Raw genomic sequence first — 22,320 nt, 5'->3', positions numbered from 1 at the left:
TGTATGAGACTACTTTTGCTTTTTTAATACTTCTGTATTTGCTTTGTGTAGTGCTACTTATATATTAAAGAATCTTAAAATTTGAATGTTAGAAATCCTAGCTATGTAAAAATGAAGATTCTGTTCAGCTGATGAGATTACCGTTCCTCTTAGCATGGCAAATGTGGCTCCTAACTTTTATTAGGAAGGGTTAATACCATGAAATGCTTTACTTTGTATCTCTGTTTTGGAATAAATTTCATTTTTTTCCATGTCTGTTTTGTGAAAAGGTAGGAAACTTTCAGTGGACCTTTACAAGGTTTTGCCTTGTGCAGGAGGAAAGAAAGGATTGCTAGGGAAAGAGAGGCTGGTTTTATGACTTGAAGGTAAACCCCAGTGCCTTGAGTTTGTGGAAAGCATTTAGAGTTGAATCCAGATATGTCAGAAGTCTTAAATTACAGGAGTGTTCATGGAGAACAAGAATGATATCAGACCTGGAAAAAAAGCATAGATGTTATCAAAGGAAACCCCCAGGTCTAGCTATTGTTGCACGTTGTATTTTAAATTCGTACTACTTTAAAATGAAAATGAATAAAGATAAGGAAGACAAAATTTTGAAACGGCAAGATTCTGATTGTTCTGTGCTTTTTGTATGCCCCTGTGTAATTGTACAATGTATAATGCTGTTCTTTTGAAAGAAGCACTCTCTATGAGCAGTGTAAGCTGTAGTGGTGACAGCCAGCTGGAATACCTCCTGGAGCTGGACCACTGCTAAATGTACACTGAGTAATTGAAATTTCATTCTTCTGTTCTTATTCTATTGTTTCTATCTACACATTGTCCTCTTACTTTTGGTTCCACTTTAATTTCTGGTTCCTGTGCCTAATCATACTCATTTTGGATCAGTTTCTTCTAAGCAGTAGTGATCTCCACGCTTCCATGTGTTTGCATGAAATTAAGTTAACTGTTCATACAAACTGATGCTTTTTAGGGTAGACACTTCATTGTTTTTTCTTGAATGTTTGGAGTGGAAGCTGAATTTACTTAATATTGATAAACTCTGTCAATTAAGTTGTCAAGAGAATCATTTAGTTTTGTGTGCCAGTCTGTACCGATTTCTGGTAGGTTTTAAGGGACATGTTTTCTTCAGCCTGAAGGAGAAAAGGTGTTGACCCTTACTGATTTCTTTAGAGAGCTTCCTGTTTAGGAAGTCATGGGGGTGAAAGTAAGTACAATAGATGTGAGACCCTTTGAAGTGAGTTAGTCTATAGAGAAATCAATGTAGTACAAAGGATTTGCATTGGACTTTGCTAAAATTATTCACTGATTATTCAAAAGTAAGTGTGGTACATAAGAGCTCATGTGGTCTCTGAAAGGGTCAGTTTTGTGAAGATTTGAGACATTTAAACAGGAATATCTAGGTTTTCAATAGTTCACTTCAGCATAATTTGTCTTCCTCCACTCTGGCTACCTAAGTATATTGGATACTATCATCTGGCTTTTAGACCAGAAGTAAACTGTATTCGGTATCATCATGCAAGCCTAACACTTCCATGATATCTTCATCACCAGAGTCAAACTCCAAAATCATTTTATGCACAGTTAAAACATTTAATTTCAGAGAAGAAGTTTTTATTTTTCATGAGTCTTCAAAAAGAACACAAGCTATTAATTTTTACTAAATGAAAGCATATTAAAATGTTCATGTTGTGCCACTTACAGCTTACTCTGCATATACTGTTCAAAAACAATCTTAATAATTTTGAATATTATAAGAGGTTTGTCAGTCTTTTTTTATAAAATTAATTTACTGGGAGATGTTTCTTTCAGGGACTATCATTGTGTATGGAAGGCCATTGCTGGTAGACTAGTGTACTAATTTTCTTTACTTATAACACAGAGTAATAAGACAACTGATGGCCAGCCAAGGAATGTGACAACATTTGTATCTAAAGACTGTGATGCAGATGCACCTGAAGGTAAGATAGATTAATTTTTCTTGTATTTCCTATGTTGCATGTGCATGCTCAGCTGCAATAAGCAGCTCAGTCTCTTCATGGCTTTAACTTGCTTTGGTCTAATATGAAGCTTTGATGTATAGCTATACCCAGAAAACAGCTTGGCTACAGCTTATTTAATTCATTTGCAAAAATGACTATTTTTAGTAGAAACCATGTGTAACAATGCATTCCAGTTAACTTTAAAATCTTCCACTTGCTTTAACATGTATGTAGAAGACCTTAAAAATAAACCCTAGCTGGTGAATAGTTTAGCATCTGAAGTGTCACTTCAGTGTATATGTTCATCATACAAACATACAGAGAAGTATTCTATTAAATTTCACAATGTACTCAGGAAAGCTAAGTTCTGAATTTCTCAGTGCAACTTTACAGATAAGAGAATTCTGCAATTTTTATTAAGATGTGAATATGAGCAGTTCCATGAGCAACAATACCAGTGTAACTTGGCATGTTAAGCTATTTTCCTGTAATCCTCTTACTCTTAATTTATTATTCCCTATAACACCCAGTATAACACCTCTTGCTCATCTGTGTTAACCATCCCTTTTTGACCAGTTATTTGGGCAGAAGATGTATTGTGGATATTCTGGAGCTGTGAATAGTGACTAGCAAGCAGATGGCTAATTGTGGAGCTTTCCTTGACTTCCCATCTATGCAGACCTTACTGTTGAATTTTTTTGAGAAGGGTAACATTTCATAGAGGAATAAAGATTAAATAAAAGTTGGGTAAAACTGGGAATGAGTTTTAGCCTGATTTCATTAAAAAAACAAGCTAATCTAAATCATGCTGGATTTGTTTTTTTACAATGCTGCCTTTCCCCTTCCTTTCCCTCTGCATACAAACATTTTTTGCAGTTTGAATTGCACTAGCCATTGCAATACCAATACTGCTGTTTAAGGTCACCATCAATTTTATTGATTGCTTTGGTGTCTTGTTTAAAAAATTGATCTCAGCAAAAGATTTATGGCCTTTAAAATGTTCCAGATTTTTTCAGGCTGAAGCTCTCAATTGTTCTCACTCTGGCAAACTTTCAGCTCCTCTGTATAAAAAGGAGTTGAATTATATATGCATTTATATACTTATAGAAAGGCTTGACAGTGTTTGTTAATTGGTAGAAAAGATAAATAGTTGTCCTGTATTCTCATCTTATCAGTAGTCTGTAACTACTGAATTCTGACTACGCTTCTAGAAGATCTTAGCAGCTCCTCAGGTTTTCTTCCTACTTATGTTACTGGGAAAGATAATATTTAATTTTAAACAATTTTTGTTCTAGTGGAGATAACTGGACCATTAGTTAGTTGTTGCCGATCTGTGAGGCTGTGGTCTCTTTTGCAAGGTGGTCCCCTTGTATTTGAACTTATCTTCAAATTTAGTATGTAGGTGTTAGTCTTATTCCTGGTGGTTCATGTAATTTTCCAAGGGGGATTGATTTTTCTTCTGTCTTCTCCATACTTCAGGTAAATTATTTAGCCACACTTATTTTTGATGGCTATTTTTAGACTTAATGCACTTTTAAGTGTTTTGATATTTTGACAAATGTAATTATTCAATTCATATTTAAGCTGCCATATTTTTTGTGATTAAAAATAGAAACTGTTCTGTGGCAGAGTTTAGAAGAGCAAAATCTGTCATCTTTCAAAATGACATCACTTTGAGCAGGTTGTACAGATCTTTGTTTCTTGTAAACAGCTTCTTGGCTTGGCTAGTATTTGCTGGGAGAAGAATATACTCACTGGCATCGATAAGCTCATTAGTCTTGACTTTTCTGGGAGAAATTCAAATAGTCTGATTTCCTCAGACTTTGTTGCTTAATTGTAGGAACTGGGGTTGGACTGAAATAAACTTCCTAAATCCCACCTATGCTTGGTGATATTTTTGAGTACTTTGAATACTTTGCATGATTTTTTTCCTAATTTGCTTTGATCAATGGAAACAATATAGCTGATGCTTAAAACTAGTGTTCTGATGTGTTGAACACAAGAGTCAGCCTGTGTAAATGATGGCTTTGGTTTGCCATCATTAATGTGTTGTTGCGCTGGGTATCTGAGTCATGTTCTCATTTCTTAATAGGAAAGAGACAGAGAAGGTATTGATATGCTGTCCTATGCTAGCCTAGTGTAAGTAGAAGATGGATGGATATTTCTTAAATGTGAAGGTTAATGTGATCAAAAGGCTATAGTGGAGTTCTATTAACTACAAATACAGTCAGGCCATTAAAGTGTTTTTATAAATGAAAGAAAAGTTTATTTTGTGATGCTTAAAACTTAAAGCTGCATTAATGAAAACACTTTATTCACTGTTTCATCCAGTCAATTGTAGAAAGTGGAAATGTAATGCTTGCCTTGGAATACCTGCCACTTTTAATACCTGGTAATGAAAAGTAATGAAAATAAATGTTGTAGATGCTGCTCCGTGATCAGATAGAATATACTGACAAGTGAAATTTATTTTGAAGGTAGGAACTAGATTTTTAAATACAATTTATCCTGTTTTTAAGGATACTAGACACAGAGCAAAAATAGATGCAACTAACGTCAAGTTAAGATAAAGGTTGGCCAAGCACTTGTATTTTTTTTATTAACTTCTCTGGTACTATGATTTTATCCTAAACCACTGAACTGCAACTAAATGCAAATACTGATCTGTCTTCTCAGCACTTACTTTATTTTGTTTTATTTAAAACGAATTAATTCAGCAGGTGCTTTTCCTTAAACATAAAACAAACTATGACCTTTTAATGGCTGTGCTGATAGATAAGCTTATAGCAATCTGCTCTGTTTTATTGAATACTCAGATGTTGTATATACGATCTCTACTTACTCTAAGGATATTTTTTTCTTTCTGAGATGGTAGAAGAGACCTGATCTGATCTTGTTGTAGCAACTAATACTCTCAGTAACTTCAATATTGTTAAAACTTCAGGCTTTAATGGGCAGTGTTTTCTATATATGTTTCAAACCTGTGTTTGACTTGATGAAAAGGACAATTACACTTTCTGAAGAAACATAAGGCAGTTAAAATACAATCTTATAAAAACCACACTCTTAACTATTTATGGTTAAATACATAATTCATGGCATTTTAGCATTGTATTGTCTGCTTTCCTGCAGCAAAGCTTGTCTGTATTTACTCCTAGTATGCAGGAGGTGAATCTGCTTTATACTGAATGCCAGAGACCATGATAGTATAACTACATGAACCAGAACAGAAGCCCAAAAGTAATAGAGCAGGCTACATCTTGTAACTCAAAGTACCTTTTCTTAGTTACATTTAAACATCTTACACAAAAGTCTTGTTCTGGTTAACATAGACTTTTTAAAAGCTTTTTAAATGGTCTTTTGGAGCAGCAAATTTAATATATTTGTTGTAGACAAAGCAAGCATTAGTTTTCAGTGTTTGGTACGGTCAGGCAAAGACCTCATGTGATCATTGTTTTTAAGGACTAGTGCCCACTGAACTGTTGGGTCCCCAGTTCAGTTGAGCATAAGGTCAAGCAAAGGAGTTCAGTTATGTGATTAAGACTCTTGCAGCTGGACTAATGCATTGAAAACTTGGTATAGGTTTAGCTAAACGGGTTAATGAGACTTAATGTAAATGAGCAATGACTCAGTTGCAAGCCTGTATACAAGACTTTTCCCAACCTTAATTATGAGATCTGATAAACACTCTCTGCCTCTTTCTAGACCAGAAAACCATGAAAGTTGGGTTTTTTAAGCATCATTCACTTTAAGTGCAGAACATGCTATGAATCCCCCTTGACTTGGATTCTTTCATTTCCTTAACTGGGGAAATGAGCCTTACCGAAGGCCTGCTAAATGCTGGGTACAGTCTATCTCCTGGGCCTCTTGCATAGACCTGTGCTGACTCCAACTGCATGTGAAGTGGGAAGAAAAAAGGTTATCTCCATTTCTAAGGCTTTGAACTGAGCAGGACTTACTGTGCTAATTACATCTGTGCCTTCTTGTAGGACTCTTGTCAGCTGGAAATCAACAAGTGCAAGACCTCAGGCTTTATTTTAGCCTGAATAAAGATTAGATGTAGATGTTCAAGCTGGAAAGGAACCCCAGATATGAATGCCAAAACAGGAGCATATTTGTTTCTCCTTCAGAGAAATCCAGGAGGCATGCAAAGTGAAAGCACAAGCAAGTTGCTCAGAACCTTCAGTATTAGTAATTTTGTATTGAGTATTTTATGACCATAGGTCACCACTCCCAAATGGTGGTTTTAAATGAATTAATTTGCAAAGTTGAAATGTTTCACAAAGAGCCTAAATGAGGATTTTAGCATGGATTTTATCTATTTTCTGGTTATTTTACTGAATGACCTTACCTTTACCCTGAATATACTTTTTCAGTACTTATACCTATAACACTACTAAAGTCCTCTATAATCATGAGAACTCAATATAAATAAGCACAATAGTATGTGTTTGACTGCAGAAAGCCCTGTTTGGCAGCTGTAAATAGTATGAATAGCTAAGAGTGCCGTAAATCTTTCTGCAGTATTTTGTTAATGGATGCGCAGTTGAAGAAACATCAATTCCTACACTCTTTTTTGCACCCCACCACTGTGGACAGATATGAGTTGCTCTGAACTACCCCTCTTCTCCCACAAAGAGATCATAACTGGAGAGAGAAGAGGCTGCATTTACTAAACACTACAAAATGTTAAAAGGAGTTTACAGAATCACAGAATCGTATAGGTTGGAAAAGACCTTTAAGATCAAGTCCAACCGTAAACCTAACACTACCAAGATCACCACTATACCGTGTCCCTAAGCACCTCATCCAAACATCTTTTAAATACTTCCAGGGATGGGGACTCAACCACTTCCCTGGGCAGCCTGTTCCAATGCTTCATAACCCTTTCAGTGAAGTAAAATTTCCTAATATCCAGTCTAAACCTCCCCTGGTGCAACTTGAGGCCATTTCCTCTTGTCCTATCACTTGTTGCCTGGGAGAAGAGACTGACACCCACCTCTCTACAACCTCCTTTCAGGTAGTTGTAGAGAACAATAAGGTCTCCCCTCAGCCTCCTTTTCTCCAGGCTAAACAACCCCAGTTCCCTCAGCTGCTCCCCATCAGACTTGTGCTCTAGACCCTTCACCAGTTTTGTTGCCCTTCTCTGGACACGCTCCAGCACCTCAATGTCTGTCTTGTAGTGAGGGGCCCAAAACTGAACACAGTAGTCGAGGTGCAGCCTCACCCGTGCCGAGTACAGGGGCATGATCACTTCCCTAGTCCTGCTGGCCACACTATTGTTGATACAAGCCAGGATGCCATTGGCTTTCTTGGCCACCTGGGCACACTGCTGGCTCACATTCAGGTGGCTGTCAACCAAGACCCCCAGGTCCTTTTCTGCCAGGCAGCTTTCCAGGCACTCTGCCCCAAGCCTGTAGCGTTGCATGGGGTTGCTGTGGCCCAAGTGCAGGACCTGGCACTCAGCCTTGTTGAACCTCATACAATTGACCTCGGCCCATCGATCCAGCCTGTCCAGGTCCCTCTGTAGAACCTTCCTACCCTCAAGCAGATCAACACTCCCGCACAACTTGGTGTCATCTGCAAACTTACTGAGGGTGCACTTGATCCCCTCATCCAGATAACTGATAAATATATTAACAGAACTGGCCCCAACACAGAGCCCTGGGGAACACCACTTGTGACCTGCCGCCAACTGGAGTAAACTCCATTCACCACCAGTCTTTGGGCCCAGCCATCCAGCCAGTTCTTAACCCAGCGAAGAGTACACCCGTCCAAGCCATGAGCAGCCAGTTTCTCCAGGAGAATGCTGTGGGAAACCGTGTCAAAGGCGAGTAAAGTTTAGCAGTAAAGCAATTGCATATTCTTTTCTTGGATCAGCATCCTAGTTCTATTTTCTGTTGGATTTAAGCCCAACAGTAAAGTGATGCTCTGATATTATCAGTACTTTGGAATAAGAGTTGAAGCTCCTTACAAAGGATAGAGGGGTATGCATCCATTCTTAAAAGGAAGTAATGAACCCAGTGTAAGAACCCCTTTGAGTAAGAAACCTATCAACACTTTGTCTACAAAATGCCTTTTAATAAAGGCAGTTCTCTTACCAAAAGAAGGCATCATATTTGGTCTCTATAAATAGCAATGCTACCAAATCTTTTCATCACTGAGAAACACGAATTACAACAGGTATTGGAAATATTTAAAATGAAATGTTGGGAGCTGCTTCTGCTGGGGTAATCAAATCATCTTTCTATCTTGGTACAAACAGCTGATGAATTTACTACGCAACATGCTCAAGAACAGCCATGCAGAAAACTTAGACAGCAGCCTGTAACTACAGCTGGTGAAGCTGCATACAGATGTTTCCTGTCCATCTTCAAATATGGCTTGCCCAATAGAATTAGAAAGGATCAGTTCATGAAGATGGTCTCTTTCATTGCCTAGGACACATTCTGCAGCTAGGTTGGATGAATGATATTGGACTGGGCAAATCCTGTCTGAACTGTGAGAGAAACCTGACTGGATTAGTCAATTGTATCACAAATCATGTATCTGAAGGAGGCAGAAGATGGGAAAGGATGGGAAGGAAGCCATTGTTTTCAGAGCATTATTAATGAGAACATCACTAATTTGCATCCAACTTCTTATTTAAAAGAATTTGGCATTGGGTCCTTTCAGTTTGACTCTTTAATGATATTCATAACTGGTTTTGTTCTACAGAGAATAAGTAAGGCATTCCAGCACTGAAAGTTGCCCTACTTAGTCAAATGCTTCTTTGAGTGTTAGCTGGCTATAAATACTTCTGTCTAAGGACGGAATATGAGGTACTCTGTGTAAGGATATTAAGAGGTCAAGATAAATCTGTTAAAATATCTTTCTCCCCATCCTGCAAATTCTCTTCCATGTAGCATGATCTCAGGATGAAGAAAACAATGAATCCTTCTCACACAGGACAGACATCCTTCTTAAGTGGTAAGCTAAAGACAGTATGAGGCAAGTAGAAAGGACATGACAGAAAAGAAGTTAACATTGAAGGTCAAGTGGTGTAATGTAGTTACACTAGTTTAGACTTCTCCTTGAAAGTTAAAGCTTGTACCAAGGTGATGCTGGAAAGTGTGGTAGGTAGCTAATGGAAAGTGTTTTGATTAGAATGAAAATGACAGGTTATGCTGTCCATTGATTGCTTGCCTTCTGGAATCTTGCATCCATGTTCATCCCTAGGGTATTGCCTTCAAAGTTTATCAATAGCTATGTCTTTAAAATAAGAATTGTTGCCTTTAGTTACTTAAAAATAAGATGTTCAAGGGAGACTTAGAAAACATCTCTTGCAGAACTTCAAATTTGAAGTCAGTGGTTTAAAGGCAAGAAATAGCAATTATATGGCTTGTGTACAAATACATCTGGCCAGTGTTTGTAATTAACCTAAATTGTATCTAGTGTTTCAAAAGGTACCTAGTTTCAACAGAAAGAGAACACTTTTTCCCTCTGCGGGTAGATCCAATGGTTTATTGCTTCCCTGTAGAAAAAGGACAGTACCTCTGTTTGGAATTAGCATGGCTTCAGATTTTAGTCATTGGTTAATGCTGTACCTTTTCACTATACACATGGCCTTGTAGCATTAGTATTTCCTTTACTTGAAGGTATTTAGTAAACAAAAACTGTCATCCTTTAAACTTATGAAAAATTAGATTAACAGGTTTAGCTCTTTGAATCTCATTGAATGGTTTTTCTCTAGTCTGTTAATACATGCAAATCTTGGCACCCCCTCAGATTCTCTGTAACCAAACTAAAATAGAAACCTTATAGCTGGATGCAATTTTCCATTGTAATGCCATAGCTGTGCTAGGATGAACTCCAAATCTAAAATGGCAAAGAGAGGACTGATAGGCTCTTTGAATGTATAGAGGGAAGTGGTGAGAACTCTTGCCTATGTTTAGCTGAAGCTTGTTTGTGCTTGCTTGTTTGTAAGATCTAGTACCCTTTTTCTCCAACTAAATACCACATTTCCTGTTCATACATACCACTTTGTTTAAATTTGACTGTTGGAAAAAATGGTTAGGAGACCCAGATTGCTCAATAGGACTTTGTTCTCATTATTTAGCTTTCAGAAACTTTGTTGACTAGTGACTTTTCTTCTCTTTTCAGCACAAAATTTTGGAGGATCTTACTGGAAGCCTCCTTATGCTATGAAGTCCTGCTAGCACTGAAGGGACTTGGAGGTTCTTGAGCTATTTAATGTAAATATTCATAGTGTGTAATTATCATCAGGAAGTTGTATGACTGCTGCAATAGTTAATGAACTGCAAATAGCTATTGGTCATCCAGACTTGTAACTTTTGTTACAAAATCAGATCTGACTTTTTTGTTACAAAACCAGACTGATTCACATTGATTACATCCTTTTCTGTCTGTCTAGGTTTATATCAGGCTGGGTTTGATTTGCAGATATGCAATATGAGGTATCAAATGCAACTTACCCGTAGCTTGAGTCACTGAAAAAAGCAGTTTGCTTTCTAAATGATAGCTTGTCCCAAATAGTTTTTCCAGGTTCCTCATTAGTCCATGGTTTCCAAGTTCCTGGCTCCTCCTTAGCCTGCTAAATCTTTTGCTTTGGCAGGATTTGATTCCAAACCTACTGAGCAGCTCTTGTTGAATAGGTAGGTTTTTGGACTTGACTTCATCCAGCTAGACTTCTGGTTTTGAGAGGTCTCTTAGGTGCCATCTCACTAACACTTCCAGCTAAGCAAAAAAACCCAGACCAAAAACAACTGGGATGAAAAAGCAGGCAGCTTTTTGTGCTTGTATGTTAGACCTATATTTAAAAAGATTGTAGATAGCTGCAAACTATTGTTTAACATCTGAGTGATTTGATACTTATGCTTCTGTAGTGCACTGTAGTACTTGGCTCTCAGCTTGCTCTCAGCTTGAAATGTTGGAAGCTTAGTGATTCACATCTCTTTAAATTGGGAGATATTGTAGCTACATACAACCAGTTGGGAAATGTTTTTAGATCCTTGTTATATGTGAATGAAGCAATTCCAGTAGTATGTTTTCCAACATGCTTTTCAGTCTGATAAGGGATCAAAGGTGTAAATTTGTTGCAAAGTTAACCTTGAGGCAAGCGATGGGGAAGCTCTGTAATACTTGCATTATTGTGAAAGCTGAAAGAGTGACAACTTGAAGGTTTAAGCAATTTCTGGAAAAAGTTAGCTGAGGGAGAGAACTGGTATGGGATGCCACAAACGAAAAGTTGTAAAAGCTTTGTATAGCAGGTTGATTTTTTAGCTAGTGAAACCAGAGAAGCAGCAGCAGAGGGGCTGGATTGTGAAGTGCAAAGACCAGCTCAACAGCTGAATGAAGCTAGTATTAATTTTGTGTGTGTATATATATCACAGCAGAAAAGAATATGGAACAAGTGGGCATGTGCTCAAATAATATGAAAAAACCCCACTTTTGTAGAAACTGCTGAGTAACAGGCAACTAAGAACATAGTCATTTTTTTCCCTGTTTAGCCAACAAGAAAAGAAATACTGTGTTCATGGCTGGGGGCAGCTGTTACTGCCACTCCATGAATCTGTTTCCAGAGAAACCTGTGAGAGTGGTATGTGAAATACAATCTTAAACTTCTGCAGACATTGGAAGTCCTGGAGTGACCTTTACACTTAAAGAAATATGGATGAAGCTGTTAAGTTGCAAGATGATAGGTACAAGATCAAAGGGGAAACATATAATTACAAAACTTTTGATATACCTGCTAATATCTGGAGATTCCTGAAGCTTCCTTTGTCTTGTCCATCTGAACACTTTGGGCTGTGACCAAAGCCAGAACCAGAAACAAGTCTATGTCCTGTCTCAAGGTTTCAATCTTTAGCAGAGTGTTTCTTTCTGAATTTTATTACTTGCTGCTTATTTCCACTATTTTGTGTCTGAATTTTTATTAATAAATGGGAAAATCAGTACACATCTCAGGATTGCTTACAGTACTGTAGCACTCCTTCCCTCCAATGGTCAAAAGGGATTCTGATCATTCAATGAGTATTTATGCTGGAAGTGGAAGTGTTGCTGCTTCTTGAGAGAAATTAAGTAGTCATTATGCAGTGATGAATACAGCTTATGGGTCTTACATTAGGTGTCACTTGGTTTCTTACCTAGTTGAAGTGTCATGGTTTTTTGTGAGCCATTAACTTGTGCAGTTTCTTTGTACAGGCAAAGGCAAAGTTACTTTTTTGGTCAGTTTGATTACTATGAATTGACTATAACTGTTTGCATGACTTTACTAGCGAAATGTTGAATTGCAAGACAAAATTAAATAATAGGACTTATTTTGTGTACTCTATAGCCACATGTAGCCAATCTATGGGTCTTACACACTTCCTTAGTCTTTCATAACTGGTCTGAGTTACAACACACTTTTCTTCTCCAAGATGAGATATCCAATTAAGTTCCTTTTATTTTGAAGTTTGCGAAAGCATTACATATATTGCTGCAAAGAAAATGTTGCCATTATAACAAGATTTTGTCAGAGCCCTTAGTTTACCTTAGTGAGTTGCTTAAGGGGCATACCTATCGGAATCATTCTACCATCCAGTAAAACATTTGCTATCATAGATCTTTCAAGTAAAATAATCCAAAGGCTGCTTCATCTTCTGCTGTTGCTTAGTTTCTGGTAAGTAAAGGCATGTTTCTCTGAGGCCTTTTTCAAGCCTGAAATCTATGCCCTGTACCTGCTCAGTTCATAGGAATCCTAGTGTTTTTCTCACGTTGTTTAAAATACTCAGACTGTGGCAGAGAAAAACATTAATATTGATACTACTTGCAGGTGCCAGATAACATTTTAGAATGTGTTTAGGAGTGGTCTATCCAGCTGTGTTTCACAGGTTACAGCATCCAAAGCCAACTGTTCTTGCTCTAGTTTACTCTATTTGTCAAAATGCATTTTAGCTTTGCAGGAAAGCCATAGTAAGAAAATGTGAGCATCTTTAAAAACAATTTAGAGGCAGTTGACTCGTTTTATTGTAATGTAGAACTGATGTGGCCTGTAGAAATGTTCATTCTGTGATATAACGTGCTGCTTGTCTTAAGTCATGTAACCCAAGTGAAGCATACAGGAATGGCAGTACATAGTAAAATAGGTGTGTCATCGTATCTTTGTAGCACAATGAGAAATAACATCTGGAAATCAACAAAAGCCTAGAAAGAATGTGCTTAAGGTGTCACAGCTGTTGAAGTGCTGCTGTATTTGAGGTACCAGAGATGTGCATTAATGATCATCCCATAGAAATGTTCCTATCCAAGTTAGATTAAACTGTGAGTAGGGGCACAGGCCAAATGCAGGCCCATAAGTAATGCCTGTAAGGAAGAAATGCAAGTGTCCCCTTAACTACACTTTCCCAGGTGAAATCTCAAACCTCTTGGAACCTGATGTATAATTTAAGTTTAGAAACATATCAAACCCTTTCTTGAAGTTAAGTTGAAAGTTGGACTGCAAGCAGCAGCTGCTTTTTGCAACACAGCTTTTGAATGATTGGCAGCATATGAAACACTACATGTTCTTGGATACCTGAAGCCATGCCTTCAGTGCTTTTAGGATTTGGAATATGCAGTGTTTATGCATTCTAGCACAGTAAAGCTGCAGACTTTTCTTTAGAAGTAGTTTTGAGTGTATTTTAAGCAAAATTAGGTTCTGCTGGAAATTAGGCATGTAAACTTCATCTGTCTGTGGATGACATTCTCAGATTGGGTTTTCTATCCAAAATACCATGTTTAGTATTAGATCTACCTGTGTTGTCTCTATCTACCTTTGTGTCATGTGAATTGTAATGATTTTGATCACACACAGGACCTCAAGAGGTGGTCTGGTCCAACCCCCCAGCAGGGTCAAGGAGAGCAGGTTGCTCAGGTCCATCCACTTGTGAGTGTCTCCACAGATGTAGATTGTGAAACCTCTTTGGGTAGCCTGCTTCAATGTTTAACTATGCTGATGGTGAAGCTTCTCCTATTATCTAATAGGAATATTTCTTGCTGAAACTGTCACCTGTTGTCCTTTTGTTGTGCAGGTCTAGGAAGAATTTTGCCCTGTATTTTGTAGGCCCCCGCTAGCTAGCAGAGGCAGCAGTAAGACACGCCTGCAAGCACCTTTACTCCAACAAGTGTGCACCTCAGTATTGACTCCCAAAGAATGCCAGTGTTTTTAAATTACATTGTTCACAACAATTTGTAACTCCTCCCTAAAACTATTTCCTTCTATATGCTTTTGTGAAAGCTCACTGTATTTTCAGATGCAGAAAAGGCAGACTGCATTATTTGTAAACAAGTTCTCATAATTTGAGTTTTCAGTGCATGAAATGACTTTTTAGGCTTTAAGATTTATTTATCAACAGATTTATTTATCCTTGTGATTCATCTTAAACTAATTCACTTCTCGAAGAAGCCTTTGTTTGAAAATATTAGTACATTAAGCCTAAGGGTTTTCTAATTCACCAGAATGAAAAACTTCATCAGTGGACTTGAAGTAAAAGATAGTTGACTCTTCAGGTAGTCATGGCTATTAGCACTTATCCTTTGTTTAAAAAATTGTTTTGTCTTCAATCCTGGCTGTTTCGCTTTGCTTGGTCAGCGCTATATAATATGCTCTATTCTTAAAGTGGTGGCAGTTATGTATTGGAGGCTTGCTAGCTTTCCATGTATACTTTTGTTCCAAATGATCAAGCTATGTCAGTAATATTAACAATGATCATTCTGGATAACAACTAGTTACCTTAATTCATGTTATTCATTATAACTGATTCTAAATTGTCATGTGGATGAATAAGTTGACTAAAAATGTCGTGTTATGTCAGCCTATTTACTAATATCTTAGTTCAGAAAGAATAACTAAAATTTAGTTAGCTGAACTTGTGACATATTCCATAGAAATGTTTTCTCAAGGTCAAACTGTTGTAAAATATTTACCATCATCTATTTAATCCAATTACTATAGAGAGCCATCTGAAAGTCTTTTAGCTGTTTTTTAATTCAAGTAACCAGCTGGAGAGCTGCAGATGGTGTTGACAGTACTATCTGCAATTATGAAGCATATTCACTTTACTGGCATTTCTTACTTTATCGGAAACTTCACCTTTTCTGTGGACATGTCATGCTAGCATGGAATGTTATTAGTGGTGTGCTACTTTACAATCTTTTTTCCTCTTTTGTAGGGTAAGTACTATTGACTAGTGTTAATGAGGGAGGGGGAAGTGGGACAGTTTTCACTGCATAACTGATCTAGTCTGGAAAACCAGGAAGGATTAGTTCAGCCAAATTCCTTCCCTGTGCTTTCATTCTGTATGTGTTAGTGGAGAAGCATGCTTTCTCTAATTAAGCTGTTTTGCACTTTAATTATCTGCAGAATGTGCCTAGTTGTGTGTTGTATCCCTTGTGTCTAGTAGTTGTGAAATCCCAGTTTAACTTTTTTGTCTGCTGATGCTGTGTAATAGATTCCAGAAATCAGTCTGCTGCATAAAGTAGTATTTAACTTAGTATTTTAAATTGTTCCATTAGTTTTATCAACTAAGTCATTGGAGAACTGTTGAAGGAATGGAGTTGTTTGTTTATTTAGATACATTCATTCTAGACACTGTAGCAATTTAGTTTGTGGGCGATCATCTCGGCAAGGTCAAGCAGCAGACCATCCTGAAAAAGACCTATCCCTAACTCCTAAGTTTTCTCTCCCCAGGAAGTAGTGAGCTATAGTATGTGGTATTGTTAAAGCAGCAGTTATCTAATGTGGAAGTTAAATCTTTAAATAAAATACTTACTTTCAGAAACTGATGATTGTCAGCTTGTTAGCTTGCTAGATGGCTGCTAAAAGTTAAACTATATAAGTAGCAGCATATCACTCTCAGCTTTAGGAGGTGGGAATTCTGTACTTCAGCTGCACCTAGAGGGTATTTCCAAACCTGGGGTCAGAACTGAGGGACAAACAGGCCAATTCTGGGTTGCTTGCTTTCTCTAGTGTTCAAATTGTTTAGATACCAATTTCTGCTCTGAAATGGGCTTTAGGTGGGGTTTGAAGCATAGTAAATGAGAAAAACAGGAGATCATGTTATATGTTAGCATGAACTCAGTGTATCCCTCCTTGCACTGAAGAGATTCTGTCAGCTGGCTCACATGTCCTGCTGGCTGCCCTCTGACATGACCTCTTGAATTGTACAGGCTCAGTGTCCCATACAAGCCTTTATGCTGTCTGCAGTCTTAAATGCCTTGACAATTTGATTCTTAATTCTGTTAAAATCTGCCACTTTGTAATGGAGAAGAATACTAAGTATTTTTAGATGTGGCTATATTTATGGTGTTAGACAGGGAGTAAGATTTAACCAGTACTGTCAGGGTACAAATAAACCCTCTGTCTGGGTCACAAAAGGCCCAGTATGTGGTGGGCTTTTTGCCTACGCAACTCAACATTGTAGTTGACTTCGATTTTTACAAAACTTATACAATCCTGGTAGAGACATTTTTTCAAAGTACTGAAGTGTTTTTTAGTACAGAAGCTGCTTTTTATCTCCTTCTTATAGCTACAGTTTGTCTAAAATGGGAGGTGGGTAATTAGGATCTGTGTCAGAACAGGCAATAATTGACACTTGTAGGAGAAATTGTACCCAATAGTAATGGGGTTACCTGTGTAACTCTTAGCTTAGCATCACCTGTTTTCACATTCACTCTACCATAATAACAAATATTCCTCATCTAGTTCAACTGTATACCTTTTTGGTAGAGGAGAGTAAATTTGATATAGAATAGACTATTTCAGTTGGAAGGGACCTACAATGATCATCTAGTCCAACTGCCTGACCACTTCAGGGCTGACCAAAAGTTAAAGCATGTTATGAAGGACATTGTCTAAATGCCTCTTAAACACTGACAGGCATAGGGCATCAACCACTTCTAGGAAGCCTGTTCCAGTGTTTAGCCACCCTCTTGGTAAAGAAATGCTTCCTAATGTCCAGTCTAAACCTCCCCTGGTGCAGCTTTGAACCATTGCCATGCATCCTATCACTAGATACCAGGGAGAAGAGATCAGCACTTCCCTCTCCACTTCCCCTCCTCAGGAGGCTGTAGAGAGCAATGAGGTTGCCCCTCAGCCTCCTTTTCCCCAAACTAGACAAGCCCAAAGTCCTTAGTCACTCCTCACAGGACATGCCTTCCAGCCCTGTCACCAGCTTTGTTGCCCTCTTCTGGACACATTCAAGAACCTTCACATCCTTCTTAAATTGTGGGGCCCAGAAGTGCACACAGTACTCAAGGTGAGGCCGCACTAACACTGAATACAGCGGGATAATCACCTCTTTTGACCGGCGGGTTATGCTGTTTGATGCACCCCAGGAAGCGGTTTGCCTTCTTGGCTTCCAGGGCATGCTGCTGACTCATTGAGCCTGCTGGCAAGCAGCTCCCCTAGATCCCTTTCTGCAGGGCTGTTCTCCTCTCCCAATTTATACTCGTGCCCAGTGTTACTCCATCCTAGGTGCAGAATCTGGCATTTGGTCTTGTTAAATTTCATCCCATTAATGATTGCCCAATGCTCCAATCTATCTAGATCCCTCTGCAAGGCCTCTTGTCCCTCGAGAGAGTCAACAGCATCTCCCAGTTCATCAGCAAACTTGCTAATGGTGCATTCAACTCCTGCATCCAGATCATTGATAAATATATTGCACAGGACTGGCCCTAGAACTGAACCCTGAGGAACACTGGTGACTGTTCACCAGCCAGGTGTAGCCCCATTCACTACAACCCTTTGAGCTCTGCCCTTCAGCCAGTTCTTCATCCGGTGCATCCTGAACCTGCTTATCCCACAGCTGGACAACTTGTCCAGAAGGGTGCTGTGAGGGACAGTATCAAAAGCCTTACTAAAATCCAGAAAAACTACATCCACCACCTTCCCTTCATCCACTAGGCAGGTGACCTTATCATAGAAGGATATCAAATTAGTTAAACAGAGCTTTCCTTTTGTGAACCCATGTCGACTGTGCCTGATCACTGCATTATTATTTAAATGCCTTTCAATAGTATGCAGTATAATCTTTTCTGTGATTTTTCCAGGAACTGAGGTTAGACTAACAGGTCTGTAGTTCCCTGGGTCTTCCCTCACACCCTTTTTGTAGATTGGAATAACATTGGCTAGCTTCCAGTCAGCAGGGACCTCCCCAGACTCCCAAGATCTTTGGCAGATGATAGAGGGGGGTCCTGCTGTAACATCCACTAGCTCCTTCAGTACTCTGGGATGAATCCCATCAGGCCTCATGGACTTGTGAATGTTCAGCTGATACATCTGGTCCCTTACAATTTCAATGTCCACAAAGAGAAAGTCACTGTTCCCACACTCATGGTCCTCCCAACACAGGGGACTGGGCAGCCCAAGGTCTATCAGTATTACCAAAGACTGAGGCAAAAAAAAAGCATTGAATGCCCCTGCTTTTTCTTCATCCCTGTTAGTCAGATGACTATCTTCAACAAGTATTGGTCTAATGTTTTCTTTAGACCTCTTCTTGCTATTAACATACTCAAAAAAGCCCTTGTCTGACACAACACTGGCCAGTTTCAACTCTAATTGAGCTTTGGCCTTCTGTGTCTTCTTCCTGCATATATGAACCGCAGCTTTGTAATCTTCCTGCAGAGCCTGACCTTGCTTCCAGAGATCATACAATTTCTTCTTCCTCTTGAGCTCCAAGAGGGGTTCCCTGTTCAGCCAAGCTGGTCTTCCACCCTGCTTGCTTGACTTACGACACAGTGAATTGCCTGCTCCTGTGCTTCTAAAAGGTGGTTCTTACAAACTGACCAGCACTCATGGACAACGGAGTATAGTTGTTCTTCAGAGCTGAATACTCTCCAAAACTGTTGAATTATTACCCTATAAATTAGAATTAGCTGATTTCTATTTGTTCTATGTTAATCAGTACTACCTGCTTTCCTTTTAGATCAGTGTATTGTTACTCGGACGTACCTCTTTCTTCATAAATTTTGGTTCTTCAGTGCTGCCTATTACTTTGGGAACTGGGCATTCATTGCGGTAAGTACTTTGATTATAGAAATTGCTGAATCAAGTTGGATAATTTACAGTAGATATCACTGAATCATTTGCATCACCATACTGCCATTCAGTTTTACATATATTGACCTTGTATGCCCCTTAATTGAATAATAATAACTTCTACTACATATTTTAAATTTGCAGGTCTTTTTAATTGGATTAATTGTTTCATGCTGCAAAGGCAAGAAATCAGTCATTGAAGGTGAAGTGGATGAAGATGATTCAGACATGAGTGATGATGAACTGTCTGTTTATTACCGTTGATACATTTTTCCATCTTGAAGGCAAAAGGCTAATTTAAAGTTATGTTGAAAGTCGTACCCATGTGGAACTGGTATCCAAATAAGCATCCTTGCACCTGTAAAAATAGAGGAAATAAGTGTACTCATCTAAAGGGGTAAAAAAACTGAATTAAACTTTGAGTATCACTGTAATATCAGAACAAATACTGAAGCTGGGTTTGAATAATATATAGAAAATATTGTTTTATGATTAAACAGATATATGTAACTTTCTGATGTATAATTTGATGAACTATTGTAACTTTCATAATTCATTATGCTTCTGTTAGCTTAGGGTTTCTTAAATACTTTCATGCCTAACTTACAGGACTTTTTTTTTATTCAAGCTCATAAAACTAGCTAAAATCCTGCAAAACAGCTAGTGTAAACATTGCAAGAGATTTGGATGAGGTTTACACTTTCAGAAGGATGTGACTTAACTTTTGCATTAGTTTTGCTGGCATTTCTGGGATTCCCATGTAAAAACTATAGCTAACAAGAGACTGTCCTTGAAGTATGCCAAAAACATCTGCTTAAGTGGTGAGTTCCCAGTCTGTGAAGAATCAGTCCTTTTCATACTGTTATCCCCACTGAGTTACCATGGGAATCCTCAGGTAACTATGAGGTGGCTTTGGCTCTATCAAAGGAAATCATTAGTGTAAATGACAATATTCAGCATTGTTGCAGTGTTTTAGTACAGTTCAGTTCTGAAACTGCCAGGTGCCTGACTCAGTAATAACCAATGGAATAATTAAGATGTGATTAATTTTTAACTTATTTTTCTCTTAAATGCAAATCGTCTAGTTTGAAGTTTTCTTTCAATATTTAATGTAAATGTTGTCAACTTGTTTACAAGCCAATATGTTTATATAAACACAGTTCATAAATATTTTTGTCATTCATGTTGTCTTTGTAAAGTAATGTTATTTTAGCTATATAGGTATTGAGCTATATTTCTAAGGCTGAAAAATAACTTCAGATATCCTTTGACAAACTCTGAAAGAGAAAATGTTTACAAGTACAGGTTTTTAAACTTGTAATGCTACCTGAGGGAAATTATAGTCCATGCAAGCACATGGAGATGTAACTTAGGTAATCTTTTTATAAGGCTAATTGTTAAATAACTATTTAAATGTAGGGGAATTATTAATATAATGTCCGGCTCACTTGTTTGCAAACCCTTAAAACTGACAGGTTTCTCTTCAGTTATTTCAAAAACAGTCTGCCTCTTCCTGCAGTATTTCAGAACAGCAGGGTCTCAGGAACTTCTGAATTTTAATTCAGTTTCAGTATTTCAAGAAGTCTTAGGTGAGTTGCTTAGTTAATGCATGAACACAGGGAACTGATGTTTGGACTCTTACAGGAACAAACAAAACAGAAGTATTTTAACAAGCATTCTGTGCCAACTACTCCAATAATATACATGTTTATGTGGCAGCCTGGAAGAATGTCTGATGTTGTAGCTTGATCATAAGCTGCAAATACAATTAAGTCCGCTCAACTAATAGCAGTCAATCTGTTTGCTACCAAAGAAACATCTGAAAGGACAGAAATGTATTCAACTACTGATAGTAGGTACTGAAACTTGACTAGGCAGTCTTCTGAGCTCTCTTTGACTAGAATTAGCTGAACACTATTTAAACATGACCCTTGGGGAAACTTGCAAGGAATTATTTATAAGAAGTTCAAGTAACTCAAATGGAAGGTGGAACCTGATGTTGGCTGTCTGGAAGCTGCATCCAGAGGATATCAAGAAGTTACAGTATACTTCTTTGGATGTCCTGGTGGAAAAATTACATGAGCTAATTTAAAGTTAACTGCTCAGATGTTTTTCTTTTTTGTGGATTTTGTTCATATTTCATCTTCAGCTTTAACCAATGATAATTGTCACTTCCTTCTTTGGCTGTATCATGTACAGATTTATTTGTTAATCTTTCTGGGTGTAAGATTGGGCTGCAATACCCAATTTTGCAGAGTTGTATCCATTCTATCTTAACCTTTCACTGGGGAGATCACTGCTTGTCTGGGGAAGATTAGCAGGAAGGTGTTGGTTTTATGGCACATAGCTGCTTGCATGTTGCATGCAGGCTTAGGGGGGTCACTGGCCAAGATGCCTGGCCAGTCCTTAGGTAATGTTGCTATAGGTCTCCCCTGTTTCCAGGCTGTTCTTCACTTCCAGGTTCTTCCCAATCCAGTCCTGTTTCCTGTCTAAATAGCCTCTATGCAGAAATGCCATGATCTGCCTTTCAATTGGTGGCTTTCTCTTGTCTCTTTAATTGGAGGATCCAGTAAGTACCACTTTTTTTAATCCAGGTGTTAACCAGGTTTACAACTAGCCCATTGCTAGTTGCAGCTAGCAAGAAGCAGGGTTCTGCATGAGAGTTCAAAAGTTGTTTCAGATATTTGCTGTCACCCTCTGTCATACAAGCAGTAAATAACTGTCAGCATTTATAATGAGAATTATTCTTCACCTGCCACATCCTCACTAAAGTTTCTCAGGAGTTCAGTGAACCATTTGACTGACAAGGTTTTAAAAGATTTTGTATGCACTAATGTAATTGTAACAAATATACACTCAAGATTTCATCTCTCATCAACACTTCATGTGATGGAAACTTGACATTTTTAACTAACTGTGCCTTTAAAATGAACTAGAGGTGTTTTTTTAAAGTTTATTGTGTGATGAACTCATCAACTGAATTTGTACATCTAGTATCACCCAGTGAAGAAAACTAGCAATGAAATTTAAGATAGCCCTAGCTTAAAATGCGTGGCTTTGATCAATACTTGCAGGAACTTTAAGAAACAGAACTTCCAGTATATTATTTCCTAGTTGTCTCTTGTTCTGTCTTCAATAAAATACTTGCAAGTAAAACAATGAATTACTTTTCTTCCACAAAGTTATCCCTGCTGTGGCAGCACTTGTAGTATGATTCAAATAGTTCATTCATTCATAGCTGTTAGCTATGAAATGATAGTACAGATTTGTCTGCAGGTTTTG

General features: G+C 38.0%; 1 protein-coding gene across 3 annotated transcripts in view; it reads left to right on the top strand.

Annotated features, from left to right (window-relative positions):
- Nucleotides 1-20,454, top strand: part of LMBRD1 (LMBR1 domain containing 1) — a 90,944-nt gene extending 70,490 nt beyond the window's left edge. Inside the window, exons 13-15 of one of the 3 annotated variants that reach the window (XM_072857827.1) lie at nt 1,880-1,958; nt 18,926-19,017; nt 19,183-20,454. In XM_072857827.1, the coding sequence (XP_072713928.1) occupies nt 1,880-1,958; nt 18,926-19,017; nt 19,183-19,302 (291 nt within the window). In that variant the 3' untranslated portion in view covers nt 19,303-20,454. Of the gene's footprint in view, nt 1-1,879; nt 1,959-7,622; nt 7,747-18,925; nt 19,018-19,182 lie in introns of those variants that run through there. The other 2 variants (XM_072857824.1, XM_072857826.1) reach the window with 2 other exon arrangements.
- The last annotated feature ends 1,866 nt before the right edge of the window (nt 20,455-22,320 follow it).

This window comes from Ciconia boyciana, chromosome 3 (assembly GCF_034638445.1).
Source record: "Ciconia boyciana chromosome 3, ASM3463844v1, whole genome shotgun sequence".
In the NCBI taxonomy this organism is placed as follows: Eukaryota; Metazoa; Chordata; class Aves; order Ciconiiformes; family Ciconiidae; genus Ciconia; species Ciconia boyciana.
The sequence above is the reverse complement of the archived record's forward strand: the minus strand, read 5'-3'. Positions and strand labels throughout refer to the sequence as shown.